Source organism: Pteronotus mesoamericanus, unplaced genomic scaffold (assembly GCF_021234165.1).
Source record: "Pteronotus mesoamericanus isolate MK-2021 breed Mesoamerican mustached bat unplaced genomic scaffold, CSHL_Meso_final scaffold_125, whole genome shotgun sequence".
In the NCBI taxonomy this organism is placed as follows: Eukaryota; Metazoa; Chordata; class Mammalia; order Chiroptera; family Mormoopidae; genus Pteronotus; species Pteronotus mesoamericanus.
This window is the reverse complement of record NW_026555304.1, coordinates 3,175,458-3,198,791: the sequence shown is the minus strand read 5'-3', so window position 1 is coordinate 3,198,791 and position 23,334 is coordinate 3,175,458. Positions and strand designations below refer to the sequence as shown.

At 39.2% G+C, this 23,334-nt stretch overlaps 1 protein-coding gene across 3 annotated transcripts in view; it reads left to right on the top strand.

The window, feature by feature from the left end:
• The window catches only part of IARS1 (isoleucyl-tRNA synthetase 1), a 114,650-nt gene that overhangs the window by 73,163 nt on the left and 18,153 nt on the right, over window positions 1-23,334 (top strand). For all 3 annotated transcript variants that reach the window (XM_054587993.1, XM_054587994.1, XM_054587995.1), the window contains 2 exons: window positions 18,417-18,542; window positions 22,029-22,172. In XM_054587993.1, coding sequence (XP_054443968.1) covers window positions 18,417-18,542; window positions 22,029-22,172 — 270 coding nt within the window. The remainder of the gene's footprint in view (window positions 1-18,416; window positions 18,543-22,028; window positions 22,173-23,334) is intronic.

Genomic DNA, 23,334 nt, shown 5'->3' with positions numbered 1-23,334 from the left:
TGTTGCTCTCTGGATTGAGCACTGGCCTGCCAACCAAAGGGTTTCTGGTTCGATTCCCAGTCAGGGCACATGCCTGCGGTTGTGGGCTGAGTCTCTGGTGGGGGGAACTTGAGAGGCAACCACACACTGATGTTTCTCTCCTACTCTTTCTCGTTCCCTTCCCCTCTCTCTAAAAATAAATAAAATCTGTTAAAAAAAATAAATAAAATGCAAGAAAGGACTTGTACAGTGTATGGAGAAGGTCCTGTGACTGATCAAGTATGTCAAAAGTGGTTTGCATACTTTTCATGCTGGAGGTTTCTCACTTGACTGTGCTCCATTGTTGGGTCAACCAGTTGATAGTGCACAAATTGAGACATCAACTGAAAACAATCAACATTATACCACAGAGGAGATCGCTGACATACTCAAAATATCCAAATTACTAACATCATTGGTGAAAATGAAATATGTGTCTTTTATTTTATGGATAAAACTAAAGAGACTTTTGGCCAACCCAGTAGAACTCCCGAATTTCAATTGAGTATACCTTAATTCTTTTGTTACTGTTTCCCCAAGTAGAGTCAGGGAATTCTTAAATCCTTGCGGCAACATTTTCCAACAGTATTGGAGTGTGGCTTTAGTTTCTGTGTCCTGCCATTCAAAGGCAAATAATAAATGAGCCTATTCATCTATTGGGATACAGAAAAAGATACTCTTACTGAAAACCATTTGCTATCTCCAGGCACAATGGTCAAGAAATGATAAAGGTTGAGCTCCATAGGATTAATGTCCTAGACAATGTCTTAGGGCCCTGTGATCTTGTACAAATCAGTATTTCTCAGAGTGGAAAGTGTTATGCAGAGACTGGCATGGCTGAATTAATCCTCATTTTCTAAACTTCTGTAATACTGCTTGAAATTCCTCTTAAAGTTTCCTTTTTAAGGGATAATGTTTCTTTGATGGGATCCATACCTCTTTTAGTTTATGGTTTGGAATTTAAATGCTCTTTCTGGGGTTCCATTAGCCCAAATGGCTTGAACAACCTGCTCACAGATCTTGGGTGGGAAGAGGTCACTTCTGGGTCCTTTGGAGCTAAGTCAGGGGTACCAGAAGCTTGAGAGCATGTTCCAGTGGGGCTTTTACATGTAATTGCTGCTTTTTGGGAGAAAGGTTAATTGTGCATGTAATTTACGAAGTAAATCTCACCCTAGCAATGGAATCGGGGGAGTTTCACATGTAGAGAAGACTATGCATATGTTTTTGAGCCCCAGGCTGGCCTTTTAGACGTTAAAGGAATGTATTTTTTTGTGTCTGGTCACTCTAGTAACAGTCACTGCAGCTGAACTTGTCTTGGTTAGTTTTGTATTTAGCACTGAATATGTAGCTCCCACATCTACAAGGAAGTCAGTTACCTTGTTTTCCCAACTGTGCGTTGTACCCAGGGCTCCTGGGGGGAAATACTACTATGTCTGGAGATGTCTCAGGAACCTCTGGGCCTCCTCATTTTTCATCAGACTCGCCTTTTCTTTCTTTCTTTCTTTTTTTAATTATATTTTACTGATTATGCTACACAGTTGTCCTGATTTTTCCCCCTTTCCTCCCGGCCCCCGTCCACCCAGCACCCGCAACTTTGGCAATGCCCCCACCATTGTTCATATGAATAGGGCGTGCGTATAAGTCCTTTGGCTACTCCATTTCCTATGCTGTACTTTACATCCCCATGGCTATTCTGTAACTACCTATTTGTACTTCTTAATCCCTTCACCTCTTCACCCATTCCTCCACATCCCCCTCCCATCTGGCAACCATCAAAATGCTCCCCATATCCTTGATTCAGTCTCTGTTCTTGTTTACTTAGTTTGTTTTTATAGATTCAATTTTTGATGGATTTGTAATTTTTGCCATTTTATTGTTCATAGTTTTGATGTTCTTTTTCTTAAATAAATCCCTCTAGCATTTCATATAATAATGGTTAGATGATGTTGTACTCCTTTAGTCTTTTCTTGCCTGGGAAGCTCTTTATCTACCCTTCAGTTCTAAATGATACCCTTGCTGGTAGAGCAGTTTTGGCTGTGGGTCTCTGCTTTACATGACGGTGAATATTTCTTGTCATCCCCTTCTAGCTTGCAAAGTTTCTTTTGAGAAATCCGCTGACCATCTTATAGGAACTCCCCAGTAGGTAACTAACTTTTTCTCTTGCTGCTTTTAAGATTCTCTCTTTATCTTTAACCTTTGGCATTTTAATTATGATGTGTCTTGGGGTGGGCCTCCTTGCATCCATCTTGTTTGGGACTCTGTGCTTCCTGGACTTGTATGTCCATTCCCTTCACCATATTAGGCAAGTTTTCTTTCATTATTTTCTCAAATAGATTTCCAATTTCTTGCTCTTTCTCTTCTCCTTTAGATACCGCTACAATGCTAATATTGGAACTCTTGAAGTTCCTTTAGGCTGCTTGTACGATCCTCATGTTTCTAGCTTCGTTTTTCTTCTTGCTCTGATTGGTTGTTGGTTTTTGTTTGGTTTGTTGGGTTTTTTTTTTTTTTTTGCTTCCATGTGTTTTATATCATTGATTTGATTGGCAGCTTCATCCACTGTTTCCCTGTGAAGTTTTATTTCAATTAGTGTATCCTTCGTTTCTCACTGGGTGTTTTTTATGCTGCTGAGGTCCTCACTAAGTTCCTTGGGCATCCTTATAACCAGTGTTTTGAACTCTGCATCTGGTAGATTGTTTATCTCCATTTCAAATAACTTTTTCTGGATTTTTGATCTGTTCTTTCACTTAGGCCGTGTTTCTTTGTCTCCTTATTTTGTCAGCCTCCATATGTTTGTTTCTATGTATTAAGTAGAGCTGCTTTGACTCTATGTCCTGGTAATGTGTCCTAATGTAGTAATTGTCCTGTAGGGTCCAGTGGCACAGCCTCCCCTGTCATCCATGCTGGGTATTTGAGGTGCTCCCTTTATGTGCCCGAGTATACTCTCCTCTTGTAGTTGAGCCTTGGTTGATGTTGGTGGATCAGTGGCAGGTATTTACCCTGGCCAGTCTGCTGCGAAGACTGGCTGTGACTGTGTGGCTCCACTGTTGTCTGTTGTTGTCCTCTAGGTACAGTCTCTGGGGTTTACCAGGTGTTACAGGCCAAGGTCAGCACTGACCTGTGTTTTACATGGGGCCACCTTTCCTGAGCTATAAAAGAATCTGAGATGGCTGCTCCTTGTGCTGGACTTGGAGACGCCAAGGCAAAGCCAAGCTATGAATCTAGGCTGGCTATTTGTAGTGATGGGCCTAGGGCTCACTGAGGTCAGCTGTTACTTGTTAGAGAGGATTTAGGAAGTTGTGCAGCATGAGCCAAGACCAGCCATTCACATGGAAAAGCAGCTTGGCTGGTCTCCAAGGCATGTCATACAGTGTTTTCCAGGTTGATGGAGTCTCAGATACAGCACCAGCTTGCAGGCTCTGGGGGGGAAAGGTTTAGAAAGCGACAATGGTGTCTACACACCTTAAGGCCAGGAACTTAAGTTTCTTTCTGTATACCACTGATGCCTTTTAAGCTGCTACCTCAGTGCTGGAGCTCAGAGGGAATGAATCTGAGTAGGTAAGTCCAAGTGTGGATTCTTTAAGAGGAACTGCTTGGGGCTCCAGAAATTTCTTCCACCGGCTCAATCTTTGCTAGTTTTTGCTGCCAGAAGTTCTGGGGGGTTATCTTCCTGGTACTAGAATCCTGGGCTAGGGGGCCCTGGTGTGGGGCTAGGAGTCCTTGCTCCCAAGGCATCCCTCCTGATATTTTATCTACCACACGTGGGTGAGGGACCAGTCTGTTCCACATCTGCGCCCCTCCAAGCAGTCTGGATGGATTTGGTTTCTTTAATTCCATAGTTCTCCAACTTCAACTCAATTTCTGATGGCTCTGACTAATGGTTGTGCTATGTTCTAGTTGTAATTTTGATGTAGTTTTGTGAAGAGATGAGCCAGCCATATCTGCCTATGCCACCATCTTGACTGGAAGTTCTTTTGTTTTTTGCCTTTTTTTCCCGCCAATTACTTTACTATTTACATGTCTGGCGGACCTTTCTCCAAATGAACTTCTTTGCGATAGACACATTGACTCTCACCTAATGAGTCTTTTCTTTTCTGGGCCCACCTCTTTCTGGTTACCCCACATTGTTTCTAAGAAAACTGGCCTGTTTTAACTTCCTTTTTTTCGGGGCATAGTGTAAATTTTAAAGGCTGTGTCCACCAGCTGAGAGGAATTAATTTCCAGTGCCCCTTCTGAACGTTGGATCTTCCTGCTGGTATTTGTAGCACTTTGCCCAATAGAAGTCATGTTTATCATCCAGATACTTTCTGTTGCCTGTGGGTCAGCATCAGTGTGCCTTCAAATAGGCCTGATAGATTCTTTCTAAAAATTCAGAGGAGTGTTCATTTGCTTTCAGTTGAATGGCCTGTATCATATTCAGACTTTTTTTCGAGGCACACCTTTCTTAATCCCTTCCAATAAGAACCTTTAGTAATGTTCAAGGAAGGCTAGGACCCCACTATTCAGGTCCCAGTTGGTCTCTTTCAAAGAAACTGTCCCAGCTGGTTGGGCATTCCATCGGGATTTTCTTAGTTGGAAGCATTGAGCCTCTTCAGCCTTATCTGTAACTAGCAGCCTTTTATCTGCTATTAGCAGGATGTTAAGGAGTGCTTGTACATCTGCCTAGTTTGGATGGTAGTAGTAAAAATGAAGGTGATGAGATCTGCCATTTTCTGAGGATCCTCCTTATATGATGTGTTGACATTTTTCCAATTCAGTTAAGCCTGAAGTGGAAAATAGAGTATGGGCCCAATAGTATCCAACGTGCTGGCCTTCCTGGTTTATTCAGCTTAGTAGTTTATTGCCTCAAGGAGAATTGTGTTGCTCCAGATAGGAATTCGCCCTTGGTGTCCTGCAGGGTCTTTGAGGAGCAGACCCTTCCTCATACAGGGGTGGGACTCTTGCCTCTCTGGGCCCTATTTCAGGGTTATCTAGCATTAGGAGTGGTGATGGGGTAAGTCTTCCTGCTGATAATTCTACATCCCCTGGGTTCAGGGCAGTAGAGAGACTCATTTCCTCATTTTCTTTTTCTCCCTGTGTCTTACTCTCTGGGAGAGGTTTTGAAGACACATCCCTTCTCTGCATCATTAAATGGTTCCCCTCCCTTGTTGAACCCTTATCTTTATATTCATAAACGACTGCCATAAGGGAATTTGTCTCATTTCCCTGACCACGGGCAAAAATATTTCCAGCTGCATGATGGTATAGTAATTTAGGGAACCGTTTTTAGGATCATTTTTCCCCGTAGTCTAATGTATACATACTTCAAGCACCAGTTCTGTCTTAGACATTGCATAATATGTGTACATGAACCAATTTACTAAAATTATGCCACTTGGACTTCCTTCAGGAAAATTTTGAGACAGGGAGATCCTGTAGCCCTGCTCTTGGGGTTAGGCTGCTGGTACCTAAGTCCAAGCCCTTATGACTTGCCAAGGGCCACGTGGTCCCATCTGGGTTCACCAAAACTGTAACAAACGAAGTCTGAGGTTCAGCTGCCTGTCACCACAAGCAACTGAACCCATGAGGCAGGTGCTGTTACAAAAGAAAGGAGGTTTACTCAGATGCTGTACAGCCTGGGACAGTGCTAGACTCCCGTCTCTAAAGGCCATCTCAATACTCCTGTTCAGCCCACAGTTCTTAGTAAGGCTATGGAATGGAGGGCTTTTTTTCCTAATCCAGTTATCTTCCTCGCTCTTAGTGTGCTCGAGCCTCTCCAATCATCTTTCTATAATTTTTGGCACGCTCAGGCCCTAGCCATTTATCTTTTTATCTTTCTGCATGTGCTTGGGCCCTATCCCTTCATCCCCTTAGCTTTTGGTGTGCTTGGTGTAAGACCCTATCCCTGTCATCTTGGATAATGGGCAGAGACTCCCCTGGTGCTCCAATTGACTGTTTAAAGTAACAGATCCCCAAGGAAAATTTAATCTCAAGTGTGTAACAACAACTGCAAAATACCTGAAACCAAAACTGATAGACCTTGAAGAAAACTTAGGAAATTTATAATTATATTTTGGGAATTGAATATACCCCTTTAAATAAGTGATAGATCAACTAGGCAGAAAATTAGAATCCAATCAACATTTATCAAACACCCCACCTAATAGCAAAATACATATTCTACTCAAGTTCTGCAGAACATTTACCAACATAATTTATAGCCTGGGCTGTAAACAAACCTCCACAAATTTAAGAGTTGAAATCATATATACAGTGTGTTCTCTGATGACAGTGGAATCAAATCATAGAGGAAGGCAAAATTCCCATATACTTATCAATATACTTCTGAATAATCCATGATTGGGGGAAAGTATCAATGAAAGAATTCATACCACTGAGTGGAAAGGGAACTCCAACAAATTAAAACATGGAGAATGCAACTAATTTATACCTTTAAGGACTGAGATCAGAAAAGAAGATTTCAAATAAATAATTTAAGGTCCAGCCTCAAGAAACTAAAAACAAGACAGTTACAAAGAGAAAGCAGAAAGAAGGAAAATAAAAAGAGCAGAAATCAATATAGTTGAAAACGGGAACAGTAGTGAGGATCAATGAAACAAAAATGTGTTTCGGGGGCGTGGTTGAAAAAAAAATAAAGTCAATAAACCTGTAATGAGAGTGATATAGAACAAGAGAATACACTTAATCACCAATATCAGGAATGAAACAGGGTATGAATACAGGTTACAAGGATCAAAAAGGTAAACAAATACAATAAACAACTCTCCATACATAATTTGAGAACTTCAATGAAATAAAGCAATTTCTGAAATACCGCAACCTCCTCCCAATACGAAATACATAATTTCAGTAAACCTACAGCTATTAAGTATATTGAATTAGTGACTTAAAAACGCTTCAGGACTGCCCTGACTGGTGTGACTAAGAGGATCAAGTGCTGGCCTGGGAACCAAAAGGTCCCCAGGTCTATTCCTAGTCAGGGCACATTCATGAGTTGTGATGGGCCAGGTCCCCAGTTGCGGGTGTGCGAGAGGCAACTGATTGATATATCTTTTGCACATCATTGTTCCTCTCCCTCTCTTTCTCCCTCCCTTCCCCTCTAAAAATAAATAAATAAAAATTTAAGAACAAAGAGAAGAGAAAAAACTTCAGAACTGGTATCAGAGGAATGGCAGGGTGGGAGGTCCTTTTGATATCTCCTCTTTAAGTTTCAACAATTTGAGCAGCTTTAATCCAACAAAGTATTTTCTTCTCAATCTACAAACATGCCTGAGAGATCCGTGAAGGTACGCAAGTGGAGCAAAATGGATGGGTCGAGGGTAAGAGCTGAGACTGTGCCATGAACACATCGTAGAACTCCCTAAGGGTTTTGGGAAAGGGGATGAGTCAGATTGCTACTGGCACTCCTTTCAGACAAGAATAGCAGACAAATTCAATGAGCATTCTTCCATTCCTGTGGGACTGATCACTGTGACATGGGACTGAAGAGAGTTTTTAAAAACTGAAGACTTTAATACCTCTGGCCAAAATGGAGGCATAGGTAGATACACGTTGCCTCCTCACACAACCAAAAGAAGGACAACAAATTTAAAAGTGAAAAATAACCAGAACTGCCAGAAAATCGGACTGTATGCAACTCCAACAATGAAGGAGCTAAAGAAGAGGCATTCAGCCAGACCTGTAAGAGCAGCTGATGAACCGGAAGGAACAGCTGGGGAGCAACAAAGACCACACAATCAAGGGTTCCAGTGTGAATAAAGAAAGCCTCAAAACCTCTGGCCGTAAAAACCTGTGGGAGTTGTGGCAGCAGGGCAAGCTCCCAGCCTCACAGGAGAATTCGTTGGAGAGACCCAAAGAGTCCTAGAATGTACACAAACCCGCCCACCCAGAATCAGTACCAGAAGGGCCTAATTTGCTTGTGGGTAGCTGGGGAAGTGACTGAAAGCTGGCCGAGAGCCGAGCAAGTGGCATTGTATCCTCTCAGGCCTCTCCCTGACACAGTGTCACAACCTAAGGACCTGGGTGTTGTCCCACCTAGGTGAATACTTAAGACTTTGCCCCCTCAAAAGTAACAGGCGCACTGAGCCAAAGCTCCATAAAAAGAACTAAGTGCTGAAGAGATAGTCAACCTTTCAGACACACTGTCCAAAACACTGGTGATGAGGATGCTCACAGAAATGGTTAAGTATGGTCACAAAGTGGAGGAAAAGATGAAGGCTATGCAAAGTGAAGTAAAAATATACAGGGAACCCACAGTAAAGGGAAGGAAACCAGGACTCAAATCAACGATTGGGAGCAGAAGGAAGAGATAAATATTCAACTAGAACAGAATGAAGAAACTAGAATTCAGAAAGAAAGAGAGAGGCTTAGGAACCTCTGGGACAACTTTAAACATTCCAACATCCAACTCATAGGGGTGCCCGAAGGAGAAAAGCAAGAAAGGGAAGAGCAAATATTTGAAAAAATAATGAAGGAGAACTTCCCCAGTCTGGCCAAGGAAATAGACTTTCAGGAAGTTCAGAGTGTCCCAAAGAAGTTGGAGCCAAGGTAGCACAGACCAAAGCCCATCATAATTACATTACCCAAATTAAAGATAAGGAGAGAATCTGAAAAGCAGTTACCTACAAAGGAGTTCCCATAAGACAATCAGCTGATTTCTCAAAAGAAACCTTGCAGGCAAGAAACAGCTGGAAAGACGTGTTCAACATATGAAAGACAAGGACCTACATCCAAGATTACTCTATCCAGCAAAGCTATCATTCAGAATGCAAGGACAGATAAAGTGCTTTCCAGATAAGGTCAAGTTAAAGCAGTTCATCATCATCAGGCCCTTATATTAAATGTAAAAGGGACTTGTCTAAGAAATAGATGATCAGGAACTATGAACAGTAAAATGATAAACTTACAACTATCAACAACTGAATCTAAAGAAAACAAAAACAAATTAAGCAAACTACTAGAACAGGAAGAGAATCACAGAAATGGAAATCAGTGGGAGGGGGGAGAACAGAGAAGCGAGGGAAGTACAGAGAATTAGTAGCATCAATAGTAGGTACAAAATAGACAAGGAGAGGTTTAAAATAGTATAGGAAGTGGAGAAGCCAAAGAACTTACATGTACTACCCATAGGCATGAACCAAGGAGGGGGGAAATGCGGGCAAGGGAGTGGGTACAGGGCAGGAGGGAATAAAGGGAAGGAAAACAGGGGAGAGCTATGATAGTATAATCAATAAAATATATTTTGAAAATGCAACAAAGAAAAAAGACTTCCATAAAAACCCTCTGACTCCACTGGAAAATATAAGAATAATAGGCATAACTAGAAGATGATAGGGAGATGGTATCAGCTTATTCTGATAAATAGTTGACAAGAACTTCTCTAATGTATCAGAAGACCTCCTAGGTCTTCAAATCTGAGACAAATAGAACACCTGGTTTTCTCAATCCAAGGCACATTGTATTAATGCTCAGAAATTGGTGGCAAAAAGAATTTGCAAGGCAGCCAGGGGAGAGACGACCCTAACTTCTAAATGAAATCCCTTTAGTTATCAAATTTCTTAGCAGAAACCCTACACGCTAGGAGGTAGTAGAGTCAAATATTCAAACTACTAAATTAGAGAAATTACCCGCCAAGAATAATGTATTCAGCCAAGGTATTCTTTGAAGAAAAGATAAAAAGTTTTGCAGAGCTGAGGAAGATCTTATGTAAGGGTATCATTCTACCTGAAACAGAATAAAAGGATTTAAAATTATGAGTAAGATCACCAGTAGTCAGGGAGAAGCAGGATATTAGAGCCCTTTTTCAGAATAGGATACTCTACACTTAAATATTACATGACGGTTAAAGGACATTAAAAAAAAAAAAAGGTAAAGAAGGAAACATTAAACGAGAGGAAGCAGGCAATAGCTACTTGAACTCACAGCATAAATAGGGTAAATTAGTGTCAACAAAAAATGAAAAGGGAAGTGGTAAAGTTCTGAATTTGCAAAGGGAGATAGAGATTAGATTCTTTCAAAAAATAAAGGGTTATACTATATATGTAAATCTTCTGCATATACCTTTTTGTAACCACACACATTCAGAACTGAGACCCATAACTTGAAGGAAACAATAAAAAATTATAGAATACCATTAAACTAAAAAAAATAAATAAAAATGCAAGGGATAATGAACAGTGGCAGCATAGAGGTACCAGAAACCAAAGGTGAAATGGCTGTAGAATACCCTGATATGTCAATAATCACCCTATAGGTAAAAGGACAGAAATTACCAATTAAAACACACACAGAAGCAAATTGGATCCAAAAACAAAACCCAACCATATGCTGCCATCAAGAGACACATCTCAGCTGTGACATCAAATACAGACCCAAAGGAAAAAGTGGAAAATGATTCTTAAGCAAATAGCATCCAAAGAAATGTGGGTGTAGCCATACTTATATCTGACAAAATAGATTTCAAGATAACAAAGGTAACAAGAGACAAAGGTGGGACACTGTATAATGATAAAGGATACGTTATATCAAGAAGCATACACATTTCAATATATATGCACCTGGTTAGCACTAAAATGTATAAAGCAACTATTAACAGAAACTGACTAAAATACAAACATAAAAGGAGACCTAAATATCTTATTGACACCTAAAGATTGATCACACAAACAAAATCAGTAATGACACGTTAGATCAAATGGACATGACATTTACAAAGCCTTTCATCCCAGAACATCACGTTACACATTCTTCTCCATTGCACATGGAACTTTCTCAGATAGACCATATGTTGGGACACAAAAGGAGCTTCAGCAAATTTAAGGTTGAAATTATACCAAGCATAATCTCAAACCACAGGATTTGAAATTAGAAATCAACTGCAAAACGAGAAATCTCACAAAGTAGAGATTAAACAACGTGCTACAAAAAAAAAACAGACTGGGTCAAAGAAAGAAAAGTAAGGTCAAAAGATAGAGTCAAATGAGAATGGCACTACAACATATCAAAACTATTGGGATGCAGGAAAATCTGTAACAAGAAGGAATTTTATGTCATTATAGGTCTATTTCCAGAAACACGAAAAACCTCAAGCAAACAACCTAACATTACATTGTAAAGTGTCACACTGTGCGGCGTCTATAGGGGGTACACTGCTGCGGGGGAGCACCGCAGAGTTCAGTGCTCCCTGAACCTGAGGGAAACTGGCTGGGTCCAGCTTAGGTGGGAGCAGGGCTCTGAAACCCACAGAACCCGTCCTGGGGTTGTCACAGATGAGGGGGACAAACACAAAACATCGCAAACACTTCTGTTTGCCCTGAGAGCAGACGGGGGCACTTCCCTCTTACTGGGGAAGGCCTTGGCCTTCATCCCCCTAATCAGGAAGGCCCCGTTGCCCTTTGTTCCAAGGCTTTTATTGAAAATCTTATCAGTGGGGTATGTAACAGGAATGCGTATGTTATCTCATTACATTAACATATTAAGGTTCATAGAGAATAGATACCTTTAAGAAAACAAGTGACAGGAAGTCACTGATTAACATGGGTCTGAGAGGAGACCAGTCTAAACAAAAGAGAATGAAGATAACGGCAAGCGCCTTAATGATAAAGGGTAAAGGATGTAAATAATGTGAAGGTCCTTCGCAGCATGAGCTGACCAGAGATCTGAAGGAGGAATTGAGCACACTCTATAAAGAATTTACTTTTAGGCCTGATTACCCTGGCAACCGCTAGATCTGATTTAGGGCTGTTTTTCCTGCACTGTTTCAAGCCTAAGCCAGGCTGGGGGAGGGAGCCACCAAGAGATAAGGAGATTGCTTCTCAGATTCAATGAGGACTCCAGCCGTGTCCAAGCCAAGCTGAGAGGTGTGAGATCCTTTTTGCCCTTTCTGTGTCCAGTTTCTTATCTGCTGGCAATATCCGCCAATAGCTGTCTTAGGTTGTATACCTCAGCGCGAGGTAACTTACCCATCTTTGGCCATTGACCATCCATGGCAAAGCAGAGGCAAAGGTGGGACAGGCCAGGTCTCCTCAGGAGCATGTTTCTCCAAGGCCTTCTGATTATTTCCAGTCTTGGGGCCCTCCATCCTGTTGGCAGGGTTACAGCTCCTGAAACCAGGCTGGGCGTTTCCCAACAGTAATGCAGTAGAAAAAGATGAAAGCAACCCAGAGCCAGCAAAGGAAATGAAATAATAAAAATTGGAGCAAAATTAAATGAAATAGAGAAGTGATTTTCAACCTTTTTTTATCTTGTGGCATACGTAAGCTACTAAATTTCTGCAGCAGACCAAAAAGTGTATTATTTTTTTTTGCAATCTGACAAAATAGGTATGATTTTGATTTATTCTCCCCAGACATCTATTGTTTGTTGGCTGTTGTCATTTTTTTATTTGGCATTCTAAGGAAAAGAGGTCACTGCTCCTGACTGAATAGTCAGGTATTGAATGTTTTAAAAATTATTCCAGCACATTGGTTGAAAGTAACTGAAATAAAGAATAAAAAGACTATAAAAAATTAATGCAACGAAGAGCTGGTAATTTGGAAAAAAATGACAAAAATGGACAGACCTCTGGTTTCACTAAGGAAAAACAGAGAAAAGGCTCAAACAAAATCAGAAATGAAGAGAATTTACCAGACACGACAGAATAAAAATGACCTAACAAGATTACTATGAGAGACTGTATGCCACCAAATTTAACAAATGAGAAGAATGATTTTTCTAAGTTTGTAGAAATACATAACCTTCCAAGACTGAAACAGTGAGGAAATTGAAACACTTATCAAAAGCATCCCAAAAAGTAAAGTCTAGGGCCTGATGGCTTCACTAGTCAATTCTACTGAACATTTCAAAAAAAATTTGATACCTGTCTTTCTCAAATTTTTCCAAAAATTTGAAGGAAAGACAATATTTTCTAACACATTTTATGAGGCCGACATGACTGTGATACCAAAATCTCACAAGGATGACAAAGGAAAACAAAACTACAAATATCTTCGATGAATTTGGATGCAAAAATTCTAAAACTACTGGCAAACCAAATACAATAATACATTTCTAAAATACATCACAATCAAGTAGGGTTATTTCCAGGGGAAGACAGGTATAGAGGAAAAGTTCCTCACCATGACAAAACCTCAGATAATAAATATCTTGCTTAATGTTGAAAAACTGAGAGCTATTACTCTGAGATAAGAGGAACAAGACAAGGATGCCCCTCTCATTCCTCTCATTCAACATAGTACTGGAAGTCCTAGACAAGGCTCTCAGACAAGAGAAAAAAATAGAAGACATCTAAGTTGACAATGAAGAAGTAAATTGTTACTTTCTGTGCATGACAACATTCTTTCACCAAAAACTACTATAAACAACCAAATACAATAAAGTTGCAGGATACAAAATCAACATGAAGAAATCTGTTGCATTCCTATATGCTAACAATCAAATTCCTGGAAAAGAATTAGGAAAAAAAAATCCTTTTGCAGTTGGAATGTAAAAAATAGAATACTTAGGAATAACTTTAATAAAGGGTGTGAAGGACCTGTGTGTGGAAAACCGCAAGGTGTCATTTAGAGAGTACAAAAAAGAAAAAATGGAAAGATATTCTGTGTTCATGAATTAGAAGAAGCAACATTGTTACAGTGGACATATTACTCAAAGCAATACACAGATTTAATGCAATTGCCATCCAAATCCTAATGACATTTTTAAAGAAATAGAACTAAAAAATCAACAGATTTATATGGAACCACAAAAGATCCCAAATAACCAAAGCATTGTCTTGGCAGAAAAACACGCAGATCAATGGAACAGAATTGAGAGCCCATAAATAAACTCACATGTCTACAGCCACATAATTTTTGACAAAGGAACCAAAAACATATACAATGGAGAAAAGAAGGCCTATTTGATAAACTTGCTTGGAAAATTGGAAAACCACTTGCAAAAGAATGAAACTATGCTGCTGTTTGTTCCCATCTACAAAAATTAACTCAATATGGATGAAAGACCAAAGTACAAGATCTGAAACAATAAATACATTGAAGAAAACATAGTACATAGGTACTAACACATTTAGTACCTATAAAACATAGGTACTAAATTTATGGAAGTTGGTCTGAGGATTTTATGAATTTGACACTAAAGGCAGGGGAAGTAAAGTCAAAAATAAATGGACTAACCAAAAGGCTTTTGCACAGCAAAAGAAACCACCAGCAAAACAAAAAGACAACAATTGAATGGAAGAAGATATTTGCAAACATGTCTCTCAAGGGGTTAATATCCAAAATATATAAAGAAACTCTTGCAACAACAAGCAAAAACAAAACAAGGAATCCAATATTTGAAATGGGCAGAAAACTTGAACAGACATTTCTTCCAAGAAGACATACAGATGGTCAATAGATGTATGAAAAAGTGCTGAATTTTATTAACTGTTCAGGAGTTGCAAATCAAAAAGTACAATGATATACCATGTCACACCTGTTAGAATGGCTAGTAACAACAGGACAAGTAATAACAAATTGTTATGGGGAAAAGAAACCCTCATTCACTACTGGTAGGAATGTAAACTGGTACAGCCTCTTTGGAAAACAGTTTGGAGGGTCCTTAAAACATTAGGAGTAGAGCTACCATGTAACTCAGTGACCCCTTATCTGGGTATTTACATAAAGAATTTGAAAACATTTATTCTGAAAGATATGCGCTTCCCTATTTTTTGCAGCATTACTCACAATGGTCAAGATATGGACACAACTGGTATTCCTTAGTGGATGGTTGGATAAAGAAGATGTTCATATATATAATGAAACACTACTCAATTGTAGGAAAAGATGAAATCCTGCCATTTGCAACCACACAGATGGATCTTAAGAGTATCATGCTAAGCAAAATAAGTCAGAAAAAGTCAAGAAACATAATTTCATTCTTTAAGTTTTAAAACAAAGTAACAAATGAACAAATAAAAAAATAGACACAGAGGACAGCATAGTTGTTAATACAGGGAAGTCGGGGGCAAGGGTAGTAAAGTTTAAAGGTGTCAAATATATGGTGATGTAAGATGACTGGTTGGTAAGCCCAATGCAATATAGAGATGATGTATCAGAATTGTCCACTTGAAACGTATAATTTTAAATAACAGTTAACATTCAGCATTAGTCTGTATTAGTTTTAGATGGACAGCAGAGTGGTTCCCGTATAAATTTATTACCTAATGTCTCCTCAATAAGTGTAATAAAATATCAATTAATTAATTAAAAAGCTCTCAGGAAATCTTCAGTCCCAAAGGGTTTAACTAGAGAATTCAGCCAGACTTTTGAAAAATTAACCCTGATTCTACACAGATTCTTCCAGAAAATAAAGAGGATGGAACACTTCCAGCTTACTTTATTAAGGGTAGTTTTACACTCGTACAGATACAGACCATACCAAAGAAAAATTGTTGACTGATCTCCCTCATGAATATAAATGTAATTTGTATAGGCAGAGTGATAAAAACTGTATATACAAAGAATTAAGTGTGCAAGGCAGTATTCAAAGACCAGTATAATTTCGCATATTAACAGGCTAAAAGATTACTTTATTATACCAGTTGTTACAGAAAAGCAACTTAGAAAATTCAGCACCCATTTGTGATTTTAAAAGTACTTCCAGAAAAATATAGAGCATAACTCCTCTGTATTATAAGTCAGTCTCATAATGAACATATACAAAAACCCTACAGCTAACATAATTCAATAGGAAGATATTGAATGTTTATACCTAAGATTGGAACCAAGGAAAGGAGGTTTATTCTTGTTTCTCTTGTTCGACATTGTACTGGAAGTTTTTGCCAGTGGAATAGAGCAAGGAACTAAAAAAGGAATTATGATCAAAAAGGAAGAAATAAATCTGTCCCTATTTGAAAGTGACATGATTGTCTACATAGAAAATTCTGTGGAATCTACAGATAGAAATATGCCCTAAAAGCCCTCCAGTGGTTTGCCCACCAGCACCAGCACCTACTGTTACTGGGATGGTCATGAGTTCATTTGGACGTGTGATGATGCCTTAGGCAGTACATGGTCCTTTACACTGCTGCCCAAGTTCAGTGATACATGACATATGAGCTGGCTTGTTATAGAGGTAAACCTGTAGAATGTGGATCAGTGATGTCAGCAATGCCAGGATCAGTTACAGCTGACTCCAGTACTGTTCCTTTTAGGACCAACTGATCAAACATGGAAAAACTGCTCCCAACTCCCAATGACATATTCCCAGGGATAAATACATTTACAACCACAGATTAATTACCTGCCTTAACGTGATTTTATATGGTTTGTAACTTTCTCTAGATATAGACAGGATTATCCTAAAATTTGATCTGAAAAATGAAATAAAATAACTAAAAGAATTTTTAAAGATAAGGTAATGGGACGAATCACTCTAACCCAATTTCAAGACATCCGAAGACTGGCATGAACATCGAAAAAATACATAGATCAATGTCACAGATAAAGAATACAGAAAGACTGACAGCCCTGGTTGGTGCAGCTCAGTTAGTTAGAGCATCATTCTATAAGCTGAAAAGTCACAGGTTGAATTCCTCATCAAGGCATATACCCAGGTTTTGGGTTTGGTTCCCTTGTCAAGGCAGGTACAAGATGCAAGCAATCAAAATTTCTTTCACTTCAATGTTTCTCTCCCTCTCTTCTTCCCTTCTCCTATCTCTAAAATCAGTAAGTATGTCCTTGGGTGAGAATTTTTGGAAAAGAAATAAAGAAATAGACACGAAAGTGGCAAAATGCTTTTTGAGAAAGAATCAAAAGCAATTCAGTTGAGTCTTGTCATTGCTATAGAGCAGTTAGATACCCATACACCAAAAAATATCCTTGACCTAAGTCTGTATCTTATTTAAAAAAAAATCTCAAAATGAATCACAGACTTAATTTCAAAATATTCAGCTGTTTTTTAGAACTAAGGACTAGGCAAAAAGTTTTTAAGACTTAACTCCAAAAGCCAATTTTATACAAGGAAAAATTGATAAATTGAACTTCCCCAAAATTAAAAATCCTGCTTTGCAAATGATCCTTTGTAAAGGATGGGAGGGAAAAAAGTTACAGATTTTTGCAGACCACTTAATCAACAAAAGAAGCATCTAGAATATATAAAGAACTTTGAAAACTCAACAGTTTTTAAAAATCCAGGAGAAAATGGGAAAAGACCTAAATAGACATTTACCAAGGATTTATACAGATGACAGATAAGCACATGAAAATTTGCAACATCATTAGGGAAATAAAAATCATAATTAGGATGAGACATAACTACACACCTCTTAATATGGTTAAAATATAAAAGTAACAATACCAAATGCTGATGAAAATGTAGAGAAACTGGATCTCTCATGTATTGCTGTTAGAAATGTAAAATGGGACAACTACTCTGGAAATCATTTAGCAGTTTATTTAAAAACTTAACATGCTTTCCACAGTGATCCAACAGTTCCACTCCTGGTTATTTAGTCCAGAGTAATCAAAGTTGAGTTGTTCCCCAGAGCACTTCTACCCAAATGTTTCTATAGTAGCCGCATTCATAATAACCCAAAACTGGAAACAACCAATATGCTCTTCACAGGTGATGGTTGAACAAACTGTTGTGCTATCACACCACGGAACTTGACTCAGCAGGAAAAAACAAAAACCATTGGTTCATGCAACAACCTAGGTAAACCTTAAGATTTATGCTTAGTGAAAAAAGTCAATCACAAAAGGATACATAATGTATGATCCCATTTTTATAATTCTTGAAAAGATAAATTACAGAAATGGAGAATATGTTCACTAAAGGTTAAGTAGGGAGCAGGGAATTAGGTGTAGATTTTAAAGAGCAACACAAGGCATTCTTGTGATCAAACTGTTCAGTGTCTTGACTGTGTATGTGTCAGTACCCTGATTGTGATACTGTACGTTATAGTTTTATGTTAATTGTAGTACACTGGGTGAAGGGACCAGGATATCTCTATTACTATAACTGCATGTCACTTACTAATTATCTCAAAATATTGAAATAAATCAGTAAAACAAATGTCTAGTTAAATCTAAGGCATAAGACTAATCAATATCAAGGACCACTTGAGGCTATTAATTTTCAATTAGATGGTATATTTGACCGTTCTGAGCCCTAGGGATTTATAAATGTTGCAGAATGAAAAATGAGGGTCATAAAGACAAAAGTTTGAATCTAGAAAAAGATTGCCTGATGGAGATCCACCCCTGGAACAAGTCTACCTGGGATTACCAAAGCACATACTAAGAGTGCATATAGTATATGCTTAAAAGAAAAGAAAGTCAGGCTTGCACACCCTATTTTCCTTTACTTTTCATTCAAATTTACCTTATTCTTCAGTGTTACTTATATTTGTGGCTTTTTAGGTGGAGTATTGCTCCTGGAAAATCCAAAAGGCGATAATAGGTTAAACCTTTTAAATCTGAAGAGTGTTGTTAATAGCATTTTTGGTATGAAAAATACAGAGCTGGCTGTCTTCCATGGTGAAACAGGTATGTGCAAAATTGAAAGCTGTCTGTGTGACCTTTGACATAAGATGGATTGTTAAAGATGTGAGTCAGGCTGGGCTGTTCAGCAGTGCCTGCCTGAAATGTGTCTGTGTCTCCATTCTGTGCAATATGGCAGAGTGAACACCATACTTATTAGGAGATTAAGGCTCCAATCGTATCCTCTCGCCTATTAGCCATGTGATGGGTTCTCGTCTTCAGGGACTTCCCTGGTGAGTTTTAACTTTCTTAAATGTGTTACCTGTGTCTTGCTAAATCCATATTCTCAGTAAGATAGGACTGAATAAATTTTTTTAAAATTGTAAGTACATTCTCTCCCATTGTTATGGGTTAAAGTTTGAGACGCAACCTGCTCACCCCCTTCCCCAAAAGTATATTTTGAAGTCTTTACCCACTGTACCACTGACTTTCTTTGTAAATAGGATTGTTGCAGGTAAGGTAAGTTAAGGTAAGGTAAGGTGGGTTCTACTCCAGTATGACTGATGTCTTTATAAGAAGATGGTGAAGACAGAGAGACGCCGATGACATGGAATTATGCAGCTGCAAGCCAAGAAACACAAAAGATAGGTAGGGGCCTCCAGAAGCTAGGAAGAGACAGGGAAGGATTCCCCTACAGGTGTCAGAAGAAGCAAGGTCCTACTGAGAGCTTGATTATAAACGTCTTGCCTCTAGAACTATTTGTTTTTTTAAGCCCTCTAGTTTATGGTTCTTGCAGCAGCTGTAAAGAAAATAATATACTTATTTTATGATCTGAATTCTTATTTTCAGAAACTTAAATAGCCTGAAAGAACATTTAAATGGTCAATAATTAAAGGAGTACCTACTGAACCTCAACAGTAAACATCACAGTGATGTACTATTACTTGCCACCACATTGGCAAAAACTAGAAAAATTTCACAGCATTAAATGTTGTCAAAGGTATTGGGTAATAGGAACTTGCATTCATTGTTGGATTGTAAGTGGATAGAATCACCATGAAAAATCATGCCGTCCTATCTGTTAGGGGCTGAAGAAGGAAAGCAAAAGTAATGTGAGAGAAACCCAGAATGTGAAGGTCTGGATGAGTACAGTTAGTTGGAGGATCTGTGAAAAATCTCTGACCAGGATCCACCAAGGGGGGCTGATTATTAAGTCAGTGGAAGGATTGGGTTTCTACCTGAAGTCACTATAGAATGAGAAGCAGGGGTCAGCAGGGACAGACTGGAACTCATTTGTGTAGCCACTTCTAACCCTGACGGTTGGGACCTGCAAAAGCAGCTTTGCAAGAGAGTTGCTCATGTGCCTGGCCCGGAAGTTGGAAGAATGGAAGCCTGTGAAAGCTGGGTGTTGCCTGGGCCTACATTCACCCTTAGAATATAGTGGCTATAACTAAACTATCTTCCAAATCCTGTGCACTTTTCTCTGGGAAACTGTTTTAGCTTAGCTAAGTTAGCTGAGGTAAACTTCCACAGTCCAGCCCTTGTGATTCAGGCATCTATCCTGGCTGAGCAAAGCTGTGTTTTATTAAAAGTTTATATAAACAAGCAACCAGGCAGGAGCCATAGTCTCCGTATGCTGGTTTAAAGCATGAAGGGTATTTTGGAAGACGGTACCCCAGCTCTGCTATCTGTTGGTACCCGGGTGGTACTGAAACTGTGTCTTTGAAAGGCCATTCCACCATTGTTCTAGACCAGCTGCTTCATGGTGATTGGGAACATAGCATGGCCAGTGAATTCCCTAAATACGCACACACCTTACCATACTTCAAGTTCTTCAGTCAGAAGCAGTGCTGTGTGAGGTGCCATATTGGTAAATAAGACATTGCCAAAGTCCATGGATGATCTAACAGAAGCATTGCGGGCAACTAAGACTAACCCATACCCCAAACAAATGTCTGTTCCGGTAAGAATAAAGTACTGCCTTTTCCATAATGGAAGTGGCTCAGTAACAAATCTGCCTTTGTGTACCCTACTCATCAACTGGAAATAATGTGATATTGGGAGCTTAGTAATGGCCCTGCTGTTGGTAGGTGGGATACACTGTAACAATTAGCAAAATCATTCTTTAGAGTGGAAGTCCTGTTACTGAGCCCATGTGAAATCTCTTGCCTAGCCAGGATGGCTCCTTTATTCATCATTCCATTGGTCAAAGGCAAGAGTGGCTGGGGAATGGCAGGCAGGCTTCCACAAAACAGATGATACTGTCTATCTGATATTTAGAATCCTCATTCATGGTCTGCTCATTTGGAGCAGTCTTTCCACATACCTTTGCCCTGACTTCCTTGACACCAGTTTTCAGGTGCTGTTCTTTCCAAGTCCCTGGTCATTCCCTATCAGTCAAACCATTAGCCACTGCCCATGGGTCAGTGTAGATCCATTTCTTTGGACCTCTCACCTCAGTGACATAAACAAATCAGCTGCCCTGAATGAACTTGTGTCCACTAATTGGATTCCTGTCAACATTGTTCTTTGGGGCCACCCAGAGTCGGTGGGTGTGCAGGACTGCAATCATCTACTTGTGATAGAGCAGCACATTATGCAGAGCCATCCACACAGCAAACCTGAAAACTTTCTTTCTCTGTCAACTGGTGAATTCTCAGGAAACCACAGGTGTGGGTCAAGAGAGGAGACTTTGTGGCCTCAGGCAGGTCATCATTATCTAGCCACTAGGTGGAACAGATCCCTGAGGGTATTACCCAGTCTGGTTTCGTATCTGCCAGTTCCATTCCCCATCCTCAGTCACCGCCACTACTTGTAATTTACCTGTGTTTACTTAGCAATGTTTAATTTTCTACCAATATTGCATGTGTTTTGTGTGTCTTGCTATTTTCCACATATGTTCTAGAGTCCAAAAACTTGTCTTCCTACTATAACTATCATTCTTAAATATGTCTCTTTTCATGGTGAAGCTTGAGGCTCATAGGAAATTTTAAGAAAGCTACAATATACAGTTGACTCTTTAAAAATGTGGGTTTAATGGATAGTGACACCCCCGCCCACCCTTCTGGTCAAAAACTATATAATTTCTACAGTCAACCTTCACCTTCACAGACTCAACCAACCAAGGATGGAAAACAGTATTTTCCATCCACAGTTGGGAATGCAAAAATACTGTTTTCGATCCTCAGATGCAGAACCTGCAAGTACAAAGGACTGACTGTATTTATTGAAAAATATCTTCATATAAGTTGACCTAGTTCAAACCCATGTTGTTAAAGTGTCTACAGGGAAAATACAGAAGAATGTCAAAAGAGTTGGCCTGTATTTTAGGTTGTAAATACTCCATTTTGCACCAATAACACTGTCTACTAATTGCATGTCATTAAAGTCTTGGTTTTATAGTAAAGGCAATGTCTTTTGATAAACAAATAGAAAGTATCATTGGAAAAATATGTATATGTGGTAGTTTAACAAATAAAAAGTGAATGACTTCAGCTCTGAACTATCTATCTCTGAAAGAATGATATCTTGTTACTGTTTTCTTATTTTTAGAAATACAAAATCAAACCAACTTACTGAGTCTTAGTGGGAAAACACTGTGTGTGACTCCAGGATCAGCTCCCTCTTTGATTGACAGTCCTTGTACTCTTCCCTGTCAGTATATCAACCTACGGCTCCTGAATGCAAACCCACAAGGTGTGTGCCTTCCCCAGCTGTGAACACCCTCATCATCTGGTGAATTGTGGGGTGTTGGGCGATAAGGTTTCCTTTAACGTTCAGCCTCTCTTGATTTACGTGGATTTTTCAGATTGACTTCAATGTAGTAATTTAAGTGTGGATACCCACCCTCCTTTAGGGTGCACACATGTTTATTTCTTTTGATACTTTTATATAGAAACAACTTCATTCATCTGACATGTTAAAGAAATGATATAAACTGGTTAGGTAAAAGAGTAAATGAAGCTAAATTGTTTAAATGCCAAAACATTTTAGGCTTTTTTAGGATATTTGTTTTATTGATTTTTTTTAAAAGTGGGGGAAAGGAGACATCAGTCTGTTGTTTCACTATTTTTTAAAAATTTATTTTAAAATCTTTTCCTGTTATTCTATTACAGTTGTACCAATTTTTCCCCTTTGCCTACTTCCATCCCCCCACCCGTTCCCACAGTCAGTCCCCACACCATTGTCCATGCCCATGGGTTCATACATGTTTCTTGACTAGCCCATTCCCCTTCTTTCCACCCTTATCCTCCTTCTCTCCCCACCCTCTATCCCCACCCCCAGTCACTGTTCATGTTTCCATGCTTCTGGTTCTATTTTGTACATTAGTTATTTCATTCATTGGGTTCCTCTTATAAGTGAGATCATATGGTATTTGTCTTTCACCAGCTGGCTTATTTCACTTATTTTAATAGTCTCCAGTTCCACCCATGCTATCGTAAAAGGTACAAGTTCATTCTTTCTTTTTTTTTCCTCTCTCTCTGCTGTGCAGTATTTCATCATGTTAATATACCAGTTCTTTGATCCACTCATTTACTGATGGGCACTTAGGATGTTTCCAACACGTGACTATTAAAATAGCACCTCTATGAACATAGGGGTGCATAAGTTATTTTCAATTGGTGTTTAAGTATTCTTAGGGTATATTCCTAGCAGTGGAATTGCTGGGTCAAAAGGCTGTTCCATTTTTAGTTATTTGAGGAAATTCCATACTGTTTTCCACAGAGGTTGTTCTAGTCTGAATTCCCTCCAACAGTACACTGGGGTTCCCTTTTCTCCACTTCCTTGCCAGCATTTGTTTGTTGATTTATTAATGATGGCCATTCTGACCAGCGTGAGGTGATATCTCAGTGTGGTT